The sequence below is a fragment of the Microcaecilia unicolor genome, chromosome 3, assembly GCF_901765095.1.
Source record: "Microcaecilia unicolor chromosome 3, aMicUni1.1, whole genome shotgun sequence".
Lineage (NCBI taxonomy): Eukaryota > Metazoa > Chordata > Amphibia > Gymnophiona > Siphonopidae > Microcaecilia > Microcaecilia unicolor.
The window spans coordinates 353,508,681-353,527,020 of record NC_044033.1 but is presented as its reverse complement, the minus strand read 5'-3'; the positions used below and the strand labels follow the sequence as shown (position 1 = coordinate 353,527,020).

The 18,340-nt window shown below is 44.4% G+C and overlaps 1 protein-coding gene across 5 annotated transcripts in view; it reads left to right on the top strand.

Moving 5' to 3' along the window:
- The window catches only part of MAP7 (microtubule associated protein 7), a 317,468-nt gene that overhangs the window by 128,598 nt on the left and 170,530 nt on the right, over positions 1–18,340 (top strand). For all 5 annotated transcript variants that reach the window (XM_030198511.1, XM_030198510.1, XM_030198509.1 and 2 more), the window contains exon 3: positions 6,183–6,260. In XM_030198511.1, the coding sequence (XP_030054371.1) occupies positions 6,183–6,260 (78 nt within the window). The remainder of the gene's footprint in view (positions 1–6,182; positions 6,261–18,340) is intronic.

The following is an 18,340-nucleotide window of genomic DNA, read 5'->3' as shown; positions in this document are numbered from 1 at the left end:
AAAAGTATAAGGACCTGTTCCTTTGTAACTCCTGTAGACCAATTTTATTAATAAATGCTGATGCAAAACTCCTTGTTAAAATTGCAAAAAGGTTGGATGCAATTGTCCTGACTCTCATACTGAGATATTAGTATGCGTAGACTTTTTTTTTTTTTTAATTTGAAAATTGTTTTTATTAGACACAGCTTAAAGAACACAATATAAGGCTATGCCGCCTTTAACATTCTGAGTAACATAAAACAGTTGAGTTACATCTCAGTGTATCATCAGTTTTAATAATTTTTTTTTTCCCCTTCCTCCCCCCCCCCCCCCCCCCCCCTCCTTTTCCCACCCTCCCCTATTCATTTCTGTCCACTTTTTGGTTATATCCCCTGTTTCTTACATTGTATTAGACCATAATTTCTCCAATTGAGTCCACTCTTTAGCATCAGGTTTGTATTTACCCAGTCTCTTATCAGTCAACTGTTCCAGGAGTATGCGTAGACTTTTACATGTTGGGTGGCATTCTCGATATCTAAATCTGATTTTGGACCTTTTGCTGAAAGCGTTCAAAAATCAAGTAGCGAACATAGTGATTTTTGAAACACAGAAAGTCTATCTTTGTTTTGAAAATAGGTATTTCTTAGTCACTTTGTGCCGAGTGTGTTTTTCTTTTGTGACCATTTCTGGAAAAAAAAATCCAAGGGAAAAATGCACAAAAACAATCCATTGGGGGTGTATGGGGGCCGCACAGACATCCCAATAGAGCAGTGGGACACCCTAGGGGGCACTACAGTGGACTTCATATAAAAGGTCCCAGATACAGATCTCACTATTACCCCCCTTATATTGTATAGTGAGCCCTCCAAAACCTACCAAAAATCTACTGTACACCACTACAATATCCTTTATGGCTGCAGGTGTCACCTGTATGTGGGTACAGTAGGTTTTTGGTGAGTTTTGGAGGTCTCACACTTTCTACCACAAGTGTAACAGGGTGGGTTTTGGGCCTGGGTTCCCTTTCTCTACAGTGCACTGTACCGATCACTAGTCTACTCCAGGGCCCTGCTTGCTGCTGTAGTAGGACTGGCCATCACATCTGACGCTGTCATAGAGGTTGGTATGTACTGTTTCATTCACAGCTTTGGGGGGTGGGAGGGGGTAAGGGAGTAAGGGGTGGTCATATCTTAATTCTTCCAGTAAATAACTAGTACCCAACATCTCCAAATTTTCATGCTACATAGAAACAATGAATCTCTTTATAATGAATAAGTCAGACCTCAGTGGCAACTCGTTTCACAAGGGCAAACAGCTCTTGGCTCGCCTTGCATCTTTACTGGTCTGTACAGACTTATAATAGTTTGAATTTTTTAATATTCAAACTTAATCTCATGTTATTATTATTATTATTTATTGCATTTGTACCCCACATTATCCCACCTTTTTGCAGGCTCAATGTGGCTTACAGAGTGTTGTTATGATGCAGTCATTACATGGTCTTAAATACAGTCGATAATAAACTAAGGTAGGTAATTTAGATGCAAGGTGCTAGGTAAGGTGTTGTGAGAGGTGTTTTAGATGCATCTGAGTAGTTTGGGGAATAGTTAGTGAGGATGTCCTTAGTAGGTTTTGTTGAAGAGATGTGTCTTCAAAGATTTGCGAAAGCTGGTTAGGTTGTCCATTTTTTTCAGGGCCATGGGTAGTGCATTCCAGATCTGTGTGCTTTTGTACTCAAAAGTAGTAGCGTATGATTGTATTTAATTCCTTTGCAGCTGGGGAAGTTCAGATTGAGGAATTTGCGGGCCGATCTTTTGGCGTTTCTGGGTGGTAGGTCCACTAGGTTTAACATATAAAGAGGGGCGTCTGCATGGATGATTTTGTGGATGGTTGTGCAGATCTTGAACTCAATTCGTTCCTTGAGTGGTAGCCAGTGTAGTTTCTCTCTTAGAGGTTTTGCTCTTTCGTATTTAGTTTTGCCAAAGATAAGTCTGGCTGCGGTGTTTTGGGCTGTTTGGAGTTTTTCAATGGTCTGTTCTTTACAGCCTGCATACAAAGTGTTACAGTAGTCCAGATGACTTATTACTAATGATTGTACTAGGGTACGGAAGATGTTTCTTGGGCAAAAGGTTTTATTTTCTTGAGTTTCCACGTCGAGTAGAACATTTTCTTTGTTGTATTCTTCGCGTGGGTATCGAGTGTGAGGTATCGATCAATGGTGACTCCAAGAATTTTCAGATTTTCTGAGATAGGGAGTGTGCAGTATGGTGTGGTTATGGTAGGGTAGTTGTTTGTGTTGTATTGGGAGGTGAGAACTAGACATTGAGTTTTTTCTGCATTCAGTTTTAACTGGAATGAGTCCGCCCAAGAGTGTATGATTTGGAGGCTCTGGTTGATCTCGTTGGTTATTTCGTTTAGGTTACTTTTGAATGGGATGTGGATCGTGACATCATCCTCGTATATGTAGGGATTAAGGTTCTGATTGGCTACAAGTTTGACTAGTGGTATCATCATAAGGTTGAAAATAGTTGGCGAAAGGGGGGATCCCTGAGGAACTCCACATTCCGGTGTCCAAGGTGGTGATCTATCATTATTCGTTATTACTTGGTAGGATCTGGTGGTAAGGAATCCTTTGAACCATTTGAGAACTGGGCCTCCGATTCCAAAGTATTCTAACAGGTGTAATAGTATTCCATGATCTACCATGTCGAAAGCACTGGACATGTCGAATTGTAGTACGAGTATGTTCTTGCCGGTTGCAATTGTTTTTTTGAATGAATTCATTGCAGACACTAGTACAGTTTCAGTGCTATGATTTGATCTAAATCCTGATTGAGACTCATGTAGAATTGAGTGTTTGGTCAGGTATTCCGTGAGTTGTTGCGTCACTATGCCTTCCATCAGTTTTGTTATGAGTGAGATCGAAGCAACTGGTCGGTAGTTGGTTAGGTCCATTGTGCTTTTCTTGGCAACTTTTGGCAATGGGGTGAGAAGGATATTTCCTTTGTCCGTAGGGAAGAGACCATTTAGGAGTCTGTAGTTTACTTGGTTCGTGAGGTCTTTTGTGAATTGTTTGGGGGCGGCTTTTAATAGGCTGGTAGGGCAGATGTCAAGTTTGCATTGAGATTTGGCATATTTTCCAAGCCAGTATGTAAGTTCGTCTACTGAGATCAGGTCGAAGTTGGTCCATGATCGATCGGCTGGATATTCCCCAGGTTTCGGGTCTAAGCATTCAAGAATGCTTGTGTACTCAGTGGTATTGCTTGGTATCATGCGTCGGAGCTTTATGATTTTTTTCCTTGAAATATTTTGCTAGGTTGGTTGCCGATGGGGTTTCTATGCTATTCGAAGTGACCTGTGTGGTGTTTAGGAGATTATTTACAAGTGAGAAGAGTTTATGGGTGTCCTTGTAATTTGGTCCTATTATAGTTCTGTAGTGCGTTCTTTTGGGCTGTCTGATTTTGTATTTGTATTTTCTTTGTAGCTGTTTCCACTCTTTGAGTGTGTGTTCGTCTTTTTTTTTTTTTGCTCCAGGTTCTTTCTAGCCTTCTAACCTGTGTTTTTAGTTCTTTCAGTTCTTCGTTGAACCAAGGGATTGAGCTTTTCCTATGTGAGGTTCTAGTTTGGAGTGGTGCTATTTTGTCTAGAACTGTTTTGCATCTGTTGTCCCATTCTTGTAGAAATTGGGGTGAGTCTGAGGTTGTTGTCCATTCGTCGGTGTATATGTGTTGCCAAAATGTTAGAGGGTCTATTTTGCCTCTTGTAGTGTATGTTTTTTTTTCTTGTTTTTGTTGTGTCTCTTTTGTTTTCCAAAGGAGGGAGGTGTTTGCCTTGTAGTGGTCTGACCACGGTGTGGCTGTCCATTTTGTGTCTTTGATTCTGAGGTTCGCTTCTGATGAAAATTTATGGGTAATGATGTCTAATGTATGTCCTCTCTTATGGGTGGGTTGCATGTTAGGCCAGTGGATCTCCCAGAGTTGGACCTTTCATAAATTTTTGCATTTTTCATAAAAGCCTTAAAACCAAGGACTTACCTTAATCAATTGAGGGACTATTATAAGTAAGTCTGTACAGACCAGTGAGGCGGCAAGTCAAGAGCTGTTTGCCCTTATAATAAATAAGTCCCACTGAGGTCTGTGAACTTATTTATTATAAAGAGATTCATAGTTTCTATGTAGTGTGAAAGTTTGGAGACAGATTACTAGTTTTTTTGCTGGAGCTTATTACCCCTGTCCATTGAAATCTATTGAAACAACTGGTTTATTAATTAGATTAATCCCTCCAGTAGTCATTTCATCATTTAGAGCGCTTTTTGTGACTTAGTCCTGATTGAAACAGGTCTAGACCAAAACTTCTAACTTTTAGCAGTAGACGTTTTTGCTTTGTTCTATTATGGCAGGAAAACATTCAAGTTTTCAGAACGTCCAAATCCCACCCCCAACACACCCTTGACATGTCCCATTGCGGGACATATCTTCAAATAATTATGATTTGGATTATTCTTCCCAATGTGCATCACTTTGCACTTGTCGACGTTAAATCTCACCTGCCATTTAGATGCCCAGTCTTCCAACTTCCTAAAGTCTTCCTGCAATTTTTCAGGATCTGAATGCATTTTAACAACTTTGAATAGTTTTGTGTCGTCTGCAAATTTAATCACCTCATTTGTTGTTCTCAGATCATTAATAAATATGTTAAATAGCACTGGTCCTAGTACAGATCCCTGGGGCATTCCACTATTTACCCTCAAACAGTAGTCCAACTTCACATTGTTATCAGAAAAAATAATTTGCATCACTGAATATACAGAATAGATTTAAACTACATGGCCATGGTTTAAACAACATGCTTACTCTGGCATTTGAATATTGACCAGTTTTATTTTTAACACTGAAGCAATAATCTCATAGATTAAAAAGGCCTTTTTGAAAATTCCTCTTATCCTCCATAGCCAAATCTCATCTCTGTGCCAATGCCATCCACGTGACTGCACTAAATGTCTACAATAGCCTTCCTAAACTTCCTGAACATGTGTGACACAAGTTCCCTCACTTGCAAGATTCAAATCCAGCCTGAAAACTCACTTCTTCGAGGTTCTTTTAATACCAGATTTCCATGTAAGAGGTTTCTCAAGCTGGACTCTACATTTGTTAGAACTCGATTGATTGGTGGATGTTTCTTACCCAACCTAATAACATAACTACCCATCACTGACATATAGAAAAATTATAGTCCTCTGAATATGTTGGTAGATTATGGAAATGGAATGGCTTTTGCCCCTAGTTGAGGGGAAACTTAGATACTTTGAGGTACATTGACAGCCCTTTCTGTAGTATTCTGAATGTTACTCTTTCACCAGCATTCTTTGAGCATAAATACAAGCTTTTAGTTTGTTTTAACTGTACCAGTTTACGGAATTTACGGAAAGAACCAAAACACATAAAGTCCACACTCACTGTTCACTAATGCATCAATACATCCATTTCTGAACTCTCACCCCCCGTAATCTAACCTCACTCATACCTTTACCCACAGAAATATGTATACCACACATAATGCCCTTCTAGCTACCCGCTGTATCCTTCCAATGTTTCAAGGCTTTGATCCATTGTTATATTCTTCAACAATACTTTGATTGTCTCGCATAGCTCTTCACAATGTAATCCATAACCAAGTTGTAACAAATTGTACTTCCATCATTCATATCATATTGTAAGCCACACTGAGCCCGCAAAAAGGTGGGAAAATGTGGGATACAAATGCAATAAATAATAATAACTTGTTTTCTCTTCCCCTTCTGATTGCATGCTTTGTGTTTTGTTAAATATCTTTTACAGAATGAAAGCTTAATAAAGACAAAATAAAAGTGTATTGCCTATACAGTTTTCTACATGGTGACCAGATAATATAATATTAATAATAATCTTTCTCATTCCTCCCTCCTCACCACTGAATCTTTGTTTTCATAAATATCTTATTTCACTTTAAAAAAGAAAGTGTACTATCTCCATTACATTTTATGCTTCTGTCAGACTGAGAAAGGGATGCCCTGATTCATTCATGATTTCAACAAAGCAGCATGAATCATAGTCTGCTTTGCTACCACAGTGATTCTTCTTATTTCTGGATACTCAATAGTAGTGCAAGGTCTGAGTAGAACTGCATTTTTAAAAACTGATCCATTTGATTTTTTTTTTCACACACAGAACTTCATCCTGTACTCAGGGTTGATGAACGACAAAAGCTTGCCAGGGAACGAAGATTAGAGCTGGAGAAACATCTGGGTAAGTCAGAAAGTTATTGTCCTTTATTTGATGTTATTGATAGTTATTATGACTGAGATCTTTAATAGATTATCATATTATGAGCAAATTCTTAATTTGGCTGCTCTAGCACAGTTTGTAGTTTAGCATCTTATATGATATGTTGAGAAAAAGTTTGAGAACCCCAAGTATAATAACTCTTTTTAAATTGAAACCAGACTTTTAAATGCAATTAAAATGGTATAGATTAAACAATTCTCTGATTGCCAGCAAGATAGCAAATCCCTTATATCTGAGTGTGTCATCTGGCAAAAATCCATATGGTAAAAGCTTACACAACTGTGCTGCATTTCTAGATGTTCATCTAAGACCAAGTGCGCATGTGTTCAAGTATTTCTCACCTTGTGCTGTTGTGGAGAATATATATATATATATTTTATATTTTATTTTACTTCAATATTTTTTTTCTACAGTTCTGAACAGCCATTTCTCACTGCAGTCTATATATTTTTTTCTGACTGATTTTAAGTGAAACTTTCCTTTTCGCATTTTGACATTTTGTGGGGCCTCCTTTTCTTCCTTTTGATCTCCTTACTAGGTTTTTCAGTCAGATTTTAAGTTTTATGTTTAGCCTATTTCTATCTACCCTTGCTGCTTGGTGCCTTGGCTGAAACTTATCAGGCTTATTTTCGAAAGAAAAGGGCGCTCATCTTTCGACACAAATCAGGAGATGGGCGTCCTTCTCTCAGGGTCGCCCATATTGGCATAATCGAAAACTGATTTTGGGTGTCCCCAACTGCTTCCCGTCGTGGGGACGACCAAAGTTCCCAGGGGCGTGTTGGAGGCGTAGCGAAGGTGGGACTGGGGCGTGCCTAACAGATGGGCATCCTCGAGCGATAATGGAAAAAAGAAGGGTGTCCCTGACGAACACTTGGCTGACTTTACTTGGTCCATTTTTTCTTATGACCAAGCCTCAAAAAGGTGCCCGAACTGACCAGATGACCACCGGAGTGAATCGGGGATGACCTCCCCTTACTCCCCCAGTGGTGACTAACCCCCCACCCTGAAAAAAACAACTTTAAAAACTTTTTTTTGCCAGCCTCATATATCATACTCAGGTCCATCGCAGCAGTATGCAGGTCCCTGGGGGGGAAGTGTGTGTGTTGTTTCAGTGGAGGCATAGCGAAGGCATGGGTGTCCTTCTTTCATACATTTTGGACGTCCTGAACTGCCCCCCTCCCACAGGGACGGCCAAATTTCAAGGGAGTGGAGTGGAGGAGTGGCCTAGTGGTTAGAGCACTGGTCTTGCAATCCAGAGGTGGCTGGTTCAAATCCCACTGCTGCTACTTGTGATCCAAAATCCAAATAAATAAATAAAGGGGGTGTCGGAGGCATAGCAAAGGCATGGATGTCCTTCTCACAGAAACATCCACATTTTGGACGTCCTCAACTGCCCGTCACAGGGACGGAGGCATAGCGAAGGCACCTAACATTTGGATGACCTTCACCCATACTAAAAAAAAAAAAAAAAAGACATCCCTGACGAGCACTTGGACGTTTTCACCTGGACTTGTGTTTTTTTTAAGGTTGTAGACGGCAATTTATTTAAGGTTGTAGACGGCTATTATACATGCAGCTTGTCTGCGTGTATGAAGCGATCCTTGGCATGCGCAGATCAGCCATGCATAACGCTTGGCTGCTCTGCACTGGCTTCCCCTCCTTAGGAAGGAACTCGTGTGCAAATGAGCTAACAGCGAGCAGCTCATTTGCATGCAATTTCATGCATGCCTGTTCCTTTCCGAATCGCTATGGGATTGGTAAGGGAAGGGCTTTTTCCATTCAATTAGTGGATCAGTTAGTCCACTGCAGTGCCTCCTAGGGTGCTCGGTTGGTGTCCTGGCATGTCGGGGACCAGTGCACTACGAATGCTGGCTCCTCCCACGACCAAGTGAGTTGGATTTGGTCGTCTTTGAGATGGGCGTCCTCGGTTTCCATTATCGTCGAAAACCAGGGACGACCATCTCAACATTTATGGCGACCATCTCTAAGGTCGACCTAAATGTTGAGATTTGGGTATCCCCGACCGTATTATCAAAACGAAAGATGGCCGCCCATCTTGTTTCGATAATATGGGTTTCCCCGCCCCTTTGCGGGGACGTGCGAGGACACCCTCAGGAAAACTTAGGCGCCCCGTTCGATTATGCCCCTCCACATGTTTCAAAATAGTTATTTGATTTTGATTTGGCTATATTTTGTGGGGGACATGGCCCAGGGAAAGAAGCAGCAGCCTTTTAAAAAATGCAAGCACTGTAGTATCCAATATGGTGCTTGCACTGCCTAGGGCTTCACCACAAATATTCTGCTTGTCATCTTTGTCTTCAGATTACAAGAAATGGGCTTTCTGGCAATGAAGAGCAAGGATCAGGGTTCCTCAGTTATCCAGATCTGATTCAATATCTGATCAGCATCTGGGACATCGAACCTGAGGGTCCTTGATGTTGCATCAGATTCTAGGGATACGTGGAGGGGCATAATCGAACGGGGACAACCATCTCTAAGGACGCCCATCTCTAAGAACGCCCCGGCGAAGGGGCGGGGAAACCAGTATTATCTAAACAAGATGGGCGTCCATCTTTCTTTTCGATTATACAGTCGGGGACGCTCAAATCTCAACATCTAGGTCAACCTTAGAGATGGTCGACCTTAAAGATAGTCGTCCCCGGTTTTCGGTGATAATGGAAACCGAGGACGCCCATCTCAAAAATGACCAAATCCAACTCATTTGGTCATGGAAGTAGCCAGCATTCGTAGTACACTGGTCCTCCTCACATGCCAGGACACCAACCGGGCACCCTAGGGGGCACTGCAGTGGACTTCAGAAATTGCTCCCAGATGCATAGCTCCCTTACCTTCGGTGCTGAGCCCCCCAACCCCCCTCCCAAAACCCACTCCCCACAACTGTACACCACTACCATAGCCCTAAGGGGTGAAGGGGGGCACCTACATGTGGGTACAGTGGGTTTCTCCGAGGACAAGCAGGCTGCTTGTTCTCACGATTGGGTCATCGTCCACGACGGCCCAGTAGACCGGCAAATCCCTAAGCAAACATGTGCAAACGGCTTCCCGCCCGTGGCGCGAGGGTGCCCTCCTTAGTTCTTTTTCATCCCTTTTCTTTCTTTCTCCGTGTTTGTGTTTTCAAAAATTAAAAACAAAAAAACAAAAAACAGTTTTCCCTTTATTTCTTTAGTTTTTTTCACATTAAAGTTTTTCCTTTTTTCGTTGGGGCCGCATTTTAGGCTGCTCGGCGGGGTTTTCCTTTTTTGTGCCTTTTTAATTGGCACAATCGAGTCCTTTAATTTTGCAGCCGCCGTTTTTCCGTCCATGTCATCAAGGACACCCAGCGGCTTCAAGCGTTGTACTCGGTGCAACCGGACCATCTCGGCTACCGACCCCCACGCGTGGTGTCTCCAGTGCTTTGGGCCCGATCATTTGCCAGCTGCTTGTAAGCTGTGTTCTTTAATGAAAAAATGGACCCAAGTGTTTCAGGAGGCTCAACGTGAAAAACATTTTGCGGATCGGTCCGTTCCTTCGACGTCGGCATTGGTGCCGAGGTCGGCGGTGTCGACGTCGAGGGAAGCATCCACTTTGAGAGCGCAGGTAATGACTGCCGAACGACCATATCGCGCTGGGAGCAGTGAGGCATCGAGTGGGTCTCCACTTGTCTCAAGGTCTACTGCTATGCAGGCCCCCTGGGATCGACCTTCGTCGGACCCAGCCCCAAGGAGGCGTGAGGATTCCACGTCCTCCTCTTCGGTACTGAGGAGTCTCGATGACGAGCGTTGAGCGAAGGCTAAGAAGCACCGTCATCGATCTCCTTCCATGCGTGGTACCGAGGGATTCTTTTGGGAGAAAGATATATCAGGCCGCTATGCTCGCAGCCAAGATTCAAACATACCAGTTCTACACGAGTATCCACTTGCGGAACTCGGTGAGGCAACTGTCCAGTTTGGTCGAAGCACTTCCTCCGAAGCTCGCCGAACCTTTTCACCAGGTGGTCAGGCAGCAGAAGGCGTGTCGAAAATTCCTGGCCAGGGGTACTTATGACACTTTTGATGTGGGGTCCCGAGTACCTGCTCAAGGTATAGTGATGCGAAGACTCTCATGGCTGCGTGTCTCTGACTACTACTACTACAAATCATTTCTATAGCACTACCAGTCGTACGCAGCGCTTCACAATTGAACATGAAGAAAAGACAGTCCTTGCTCATAAGAGCTTACAATCTAAATCAGGACAGACAGGACAAATAAGGGATAAGGGTAGGACAGACAGATAGGACTCATAGGGAAAAGGGGACTATTGAAGAGAGGAAGACAAGATAAAGGTTACGAGCAGATGACAAGTTAGGAATTAAAAGCAGCATCAAACAGGTAGGCCTTTAGCCCGGATTTGAAGGTGGCCAGGGATGGAGCTTGACATAATGGCTCAGGAAATCTGTTCCAGGCATAAGGTGCGGCGAGATAAAAGGAACAGAGTCTGGAGTTAGCGATGGAGGAGAAGGGTGCAATTAGGAGAGATTTGCCTAGTGAATGGAGTTCCTGGGAAGGAGTGTAGGGAGAGATGAGGGTGGAGAGGTAGTGAGGGGCAGCAGAGTGAATGCACTTATAGGTTAATACGAGGAGCTTGAACTGTATACGGAAACGGATAGGGAACCAGTGAAGTGACTTCAGAAGAGGGCTGATATGGGCATAGCGACTTTGGCAAAATATGAATCGTGCAGAAGAATTTTGAACAGATTGAAGAGGAGAGAGATGGCTGAGTGGAAGACCTATGAGAAGCAAGTTGCAGTAGTACAAGCGAGAGGTGATGAGGGTTCTGGTAGCGTGCTCAGAAAGGAGAGGGCGAATTTTGGCGATATTATAGAGGAAGAAACGACAGGTTTTAGCAATCTGTTGAATATGTGCAGAGAAGGAGAGGGAGGAGTCGAAGATGACCCCAAGGTTACAAGCAGATGAGACAGGAAGAATGAGCGTGTTGTCGACAGAAATAGAGAGTGGGGGAAGGGGAGAGGTTGGTTTAGGTGGGAAGATAAGGAGCTCAGTTTTGAAGTGTATGTGTACCTGGCAGCTTTTAGGTGAAGTCCACCGCAGTGCCCCCCAGGGTGCCCCACTGCTCTACTGGGATGGCTCTGTGGCCAGTCTACCAAAAATGCTGGCTCCTTCTTCATCCCAATGGCCTGACCCTGTGCGATTTTTTTTTTTACCGATGCCAATAAGATTTCAGTAACTCCCAAAATATTAAAAGCAAAAGTTGTTATCATGTATAGCCAAAGTGGATGGCGGCTGTTCCTTGCCGGGGGGATAACATTTTTGGCGAAAAAGTAGAGGATATGGTCGATCAGATCAAGAAGCACCATGATGCTATGGATTCTCTCTCCCGCCAGGCATCTTCTGCTACCACCTCCTCATCAAGGAGGCTTTTTGGAGGGAGGAGGAGTGCTCCCTATTCCTATAATAGGCTTAGGTACACTCCTGCTTCTCGGCAGCCTACCCAGGCTCAGTCCCAGCGCACTTGTTCCTGTCAACGGCGTGCGCCTAAGACCCCTGCTGCTCCCCAGCAAAAGCAAGGGACTGGCTCCAGTGCAGCATAGCCTCAGAAAAAGTGTCCGTGCCGGACGACTTGCCGGTCGGAGGGAGGTTGATATTTTTTCACCAAAGGTGGCCTCTCATAACCTCCGAACGGTGGGTTCTTCAAATAGTCCAGTTAGGATACACCCTCAATCTGATATCCAAACCTCCAAATTGCTCTCCGGGAGCTCATTCTTACAACTCCCAGCACAGGCAGGTACTTGCAGAGGAACTCTCTGCCCTTCTAAAGGCCAATGCAGGCGAACCCGTTCCACCAGGGGAAGAAGGGCTGGGATTCTATTCCAGGTACTTCCTTGTGCAAAAGAAAACAGGGGGGATGCGTCCCATCCTAGACCTAAGGGCTCTGAACAATTTCATAGTCCGAGAAAAGTTCAGGATGGTTTCCCTGGGCACCCTTCTTCCCTTGATTCAGGAAAATGATTGGCTATGCTCTCAGGACTTAAAGGACGCCTATACTCACATCTCGATACTTCCAGTGAGCTGGGAGTATCGAGATGTATCTTCGATTTCAGTTGGGAACTTGGCACTTTCAGTACTGTGTACTGCCCTTTTGTCTCGCATCCGCACCCAGGGTTTTCACAAAGTGCCTGGCAGTTGTTGCAGCGTCGCTACGCAGACTGGGAGTGCATGTGTTCCCTTATCTCGACGATTGCCTGGTGAAGAGCACCTCGGAGGCAGGCGCTCTACAGTCCATACGGATGACTATTCGGGTGCTAGAACTTCTGGGCTTCGTGATCAATTACCCCAAGTCCCATCTTGTCCCGGTTCAAAAATTAGAGTTCATTGGAGCTCTGTTGGACACTCGGACGTCTTGAGCTTATCTTCCCCAGGCAAGGGCAGACAATCTCCTGGCCCTCATGTCCATGGCTCGAGCATCTCAACAGATCACAGCTCGGCAGATGTTGAGACTGTTAGGACACATGGCCTCCACAGTTCATGTAACTCCCATGGCACGCCTACATATGAGATCAGCTCAATGGACACTAGCTTCCCAGTGGTGCCAGACCACAGGGGATCTAGAGGATGTGATCCATCTCTCCACTGACTTTTTCAGTTCCCTTCAGTGGTGGACCATTCGATCCAATTTGACCTTGGGGCATCCATTCCAAATTTCTCAGCCACAAAATGTGCTGACAACGGATGCATTCCTTCTGGGGTGGGGAGCTCATGTAGATGGACTTCACACTCTAAGAGCTTGGTCCTTTCAAGAAAAAGGTCTTCAGATCAACCTCCTGGAATTACGAGCGATCTGGAACGCTCTAAAGGCTTTCAGAGATCGGCTGTCCAATCAAATCATTCTGATCCAGACAGACAATCAGGATGCTATGTATTACACCAACAAGCAGGGGGGCACCGGATCTCGCCCTCTGTGTCAGGAAGCCGTCTGGATGTGGCTTTGGGCACGCTGTCACGGCATGTTTCTCCAAGCCACTTATCTGGCAGGCGTAAACAGCAGTCTGGCCAAGAGGTTGAGCAGGATAATGCAACCTCACGAGTGGTGTCTGAACATGTGCATAGTCCACAAGATCTTCTGAGCATGGGGCACCCCCTCGGTGGATCTTTTTGCTACTCAGATCAATCAGAAGGTCCCTCAATTCTGTTCCAGACTTCAGGCCCATGACAGACTAGCGTCAGATGCCTTTCACCTACATTGGGGGACAGGCCTTCTGTATGCATATCCTCTCATACCTCTAGTAGGGAAGACTTTGCTGAAACTCAAGCAAGACCGGGGAACTATGATCCTGATTGCACCCTTCTGACCTCGTCAGATCTGGTTTCCTCTTCTTCTGGAGTTGTCCTCCGAGGAACCGTGGACATTGGAGTGTTTTCCGACCCTCATTTCTCAGAACGAGGGGTCACTTCTGCATCCCAACCTCCAGTTTCTGTCTCCCGGGTCTTGCTTGCTTCCAGGAAAGATTCCACAAAAAAATGTTATTCTTTCAAATGGAGGAGGTTTGCCATCTGGTGTGACAGCAAGGCCTTAGATCATTTTTCTTGTCCTACATGGACCCTGCTTGAAAACCTTCTACACTTATCAGAGTCTGGTCTCAAAACGAACTCTGTAAGAGTTCACCTTAGTGCAATTAGTGCTTATCATCAACATGTAGAGGGTAAGCCTATCTCTGGACAGCCTTTAGTTGTTCGATTCATGAGAAGTTTACTTTTGTCAAAGCCCCCAGTCAAACCTCCACTAGTGTCATGGGATCTCAACGTCGTTCTCACCCAGCTGATGAAAGCTCCTTTTGAGCCACTGAATTTCTGCCATCTGAAGTACTTGACCTGGAAGGTCATTTTCTTGGTGGCTGTTACTTCAGCTCGTAGGGTCAGTGAGCTTTAAGCCTTGGTAGTACATGCACCTTATATCAAATTTCATCACAACAGAGTAGTCCTCCGCACGCACCCTAAGTTCTTGCCAAACATGGTGTCGGAGTTCCATGTGAACCAGTCAATTGTCTTGCCAACATGTTTTCCCCATCCTCATACCCGCCCTGGTGAAGACAAGTTGCACACCTTGGACTGTAAGAGAGCATTGACCTTTTACGTGGAGCGGACAAAGCCCTATAGACAGTCCGCCCAGTTGTTTGTTTCCTTTGATCCCAACAGGAGGGGAGTCGCCATCGGAAAATGCACAATCTCTAATTGGCCAGCGGATTGCATATCCTTTACTTATGCCCAAGCTGGGCTGACTCTGAAGGGTCATGTCACGGCTCATAATGTTAGAGCCATGGCTGCATCAGTGGCTCACTTGGTCAGCTTCTGTTGAAGAGATTTGCAAAGCTGCAACGTGGTCATCAGTCCACATATTCACATCTCACTACTGCCTTCAGCAGGATACCCGAAGCGACAGTCAATTTGGGCAGTCGGTGCTGCAGAATCTGTTCTGGGTTTAGAATCCAGCTCCACCCTCCTAGGCCCATTTGTAATTTGTTCCATGCTGGACTCTCACTTAGTTGTGTTTCTTTTCAGGTCAATGTTTGTGCTTGCCGTTGCGAGGCCCAATTGACCAATGTTCATTGTTTTGAGTGAGCCTGGGGGCTAGGGATACCCCAGTCGTGAGAACAAGCAGCCTGCTTGTCCTTGGAGAAAGTGAAGATACATACCTGTAGCAGGTATTCTCCGAGGACAGCAGGCTGATTGTTCTCACAAACCCACCCTCCTCCCCTTTGGAGTTGTTCTAGTTCTTTGTTTATTAAACTGAGGGCACGCTCGCGCCGCGGGCGGGAAGACGTTTGCTCATGCGCGGTTTGCTCTGCCCATGTGCCGGTGCGTTCTGGAAGGTTTTTTGTTTGCTTAGGAATTTGCCGGTCTCCTGGGCCATCGCGGACGATGACTCAATTGTGAGAACAATCAGCCTTCTGTCCTTGGAGAATACCTGCTACAGGTATGTATCTTCAGTTTCGGGTGGGTTTTGAAGGGCTCTCATTTACCACCACAAGTATAACAGGTAGGGGGGATGTGCCTGGGTCCGCCTGCCTGAAGTGCACTGCACCCACTAAACTGCTCCAAGGACCTGCATACTGCTTGTCATGGAGCTGGGTATGACATGTGAGGCTGGTAAAAAAAATTAAAAAAAAATTTTTTTTAGGGTGGGAGGGGGTTGGTGACCACTGGGGGGGGAGTAAGGGGAGGTCATCCCCAATTCCCTCCGGTGATCATCTGGTCAGTTTGGGCACCTTTTTGAGACTTGGTCTTGAAAAAAGAACGGACCAAGTAAAGTCGACCAAATGCTCGTCAGGGACGGCCTTCTTTTTTTCCATTATCGGCTGAGGATGCCCATCTCTTAATCCCGCCCCAGTCCCGCCTTCACTACGGTGCTGAGACGCCCCCGTGAACTTTGGTCATCCCCGTGATGGGAAGCAGTTAAGGATGCCCAAAATCGGCTTTCGATTATGCCGATTCGGGCGACCCTGAGAGGAGGATGCCCAAAATCGGCTTTCGATTGTGCCGATTCGGGCGACCCTGAGAGAAGGACGCCCATCTCCCGATTTGTGTCGGAAATGGACGCCCTTCTCTTTCGAAAATGCCCCTGATTGTTATCAAGAGATTATCGATCTCACTTGATGTCAGGCATCTGTAGAAATCATTGGGAGCTGACATCAACTGATTGCTACCCTCCAAGAAAGCTGGGTTCAGCTGCTGCTTCTTCTGACATGAAGGCCATGGGTGTTGTGTGTTAAGCTGAGTTGAATAACCATTGGCCCTCTTCAGAGGCATTGACAGGTGCCATGTCCTTGAAACAGCCCCAGAAGGCAACTTATCCTGGATGTTGGAGGAGGCCACACCAGCTTTCAAGTATCTGGGGCCAGTACACTCCTCCACCGTAGGCAACTCATGAGAATTTGCCACTTTCTACTGCAGTTTCTTCAGCCTTGCTTGATGTGGAGCCTCTGACTTGACAGCATTGATTGATGCATAGGGCTACCCAGCCAGTTTCCAAGAATCATGCTGTACCTGGAGGCATTTCATCAATGCTAGGTGTTGGAGTCAATGTTGAATATTCTGGAATCAATATCCAGTGCATCAATGGAGGAAGTATTACCAAGGCATTGAAGGTCATTGGAGTCTAAATGCCCACAGTTAAGGGCTTCCCTCACCTGAGGCCTTGAACTCTAGTCAGAAACAGACTCCAATCTCTCTGGAGTACTTCTCTGGTTCTGAGTTGGAGCATGCATGGTGGTCTGAATATGAGTGTGTGACATTCTCTGAAGAGGAGAAATAATCAGAATGTCCCCTCTGGAATACTTCTTCCCTAGAAACCTTTTTGTTAGGAAAGTAAATAAAAATAAGAGGCTGCTGTGGTGGTCAAGGAAGTAGCTGGAAAAGATAAGGAAAAAGTTTAGCATTCATAAACTGCAGGAGATCACAGAAAGAGGAAGACTACAAGAGATCATAGAAAGAGGAAGACAAGCAACTGTATCTGGAGAAGCTCAGAGAGCTGGGACAGTAGTGAGGAAAGCAAAGATGCAGATGAAAGAAGAACTTGCCAATAGAGTAAAATGGGTGGGTGGGGGGGGGGGGGGGTCCAAAACGTTTACATACATAAGTGACAGAATAAAGTGCAAAATCAGCATTATCAGACTGAAGAGTAAAGGGGAAAAATATGCAGAGGCTGATGGGGATAACGCCAATATGCTTAATTAATACTTCTGTTCTCTGTTCATAGAAGAAGGTCCCGAAGTAGGATTATACAAATAGGAATGAAAGTGAAGTAGACCTTGAATGATTTTCAGAAGACTGTGTTTGTCAGGAACTAGCTAAACTAAAAGTAGAGCAGTGGAGTTAGATGGAATTCATTTGAGGGTGTTGAAGGAACTTAAGAAGGTCCTGGTGGCTCCAATGTTTATCATTTAAAACATTGCACACTCTTTCTAATTGGCTAGCAGACTGCATTTCCTTTACTTGTGCTCATGCTGGGCTGTCTCTAGAGGGTCATGTTACAGCTTATAATGTAGAGCACTTGAGACAGGCCTCCACAGAGGAGATTTGCAGAGCTGCGATATAGTCTTCCGCCCACACATTTACATCTCATTACTGTTTGGAACAGGACTCACGATGCAGCAGTTGGATTGGTCAGATCTTCAGAATCTATTTGGGATCTAGAATCCAACTGTACCCCCATAGGCTCATTTCTTTCAGTTCCAGGGTGCCTAAACAAACAAAGAAACAAAAATAAGATACATGTAGGTATCAGATTAGCCTTGCGTGTTGTGACCCATGTTATTGTTCCCTATTTTTTGTTTAAGGTAGCCTGATAGCTAAGGATTCTCAGATGTAAGAATATTTTATTCTGCTTGTCATTGGAGAAAACAAAGTTAGTTACCTGTAGCAGATATTCTCCAAGGACAGCAAGATAAATATTCTTACATACTGCTCACCTCCCTTTGGAGTTGAATTTTATAAGCTATACACTAGTCTGGCTAGGTCCTGTGTAACAGTGTCAGGCAGGAAGGTGCATGTATTCACAGTGTAATGCTCTAGAAAGCTGTGGTAAACCAGCTGATGAGTGGGCTATGTTATATGACGTCACCCTAGATATAAGAATATTTATCCTGCTGTCCTCGGAGAACACCTGCTACAGATAAGTAACGTTTTATCCTTATCAGCTTCTACATATTCCTCCCCTTCACCCTTGTGCTGCTTCTTGGGTGTGTTATTTGATTTTCAGTTGACCTTTGATGATCAGGTGAGAACTTTAGTTTGTTGAGGATATATGATGTTGCGTAAGTTGAGAGCTGTGTGGAATTATGTGGATGAGAAGGTTTTTGTGGTTCTTCTGCATGTGCTTTTTATATCTCATTTTGATTATGCTAATGTAGTGTTGGCAGGGATTACTCAGTCAAATTTGCGCTTATTGGAATGTTCTCTTAAATTTGATCATGTTATTCCTCTTTAAATTTATTATCATTGACTGTGCATTATAGAGTTTCATTTAAATTAATGATGTTTAATCATAG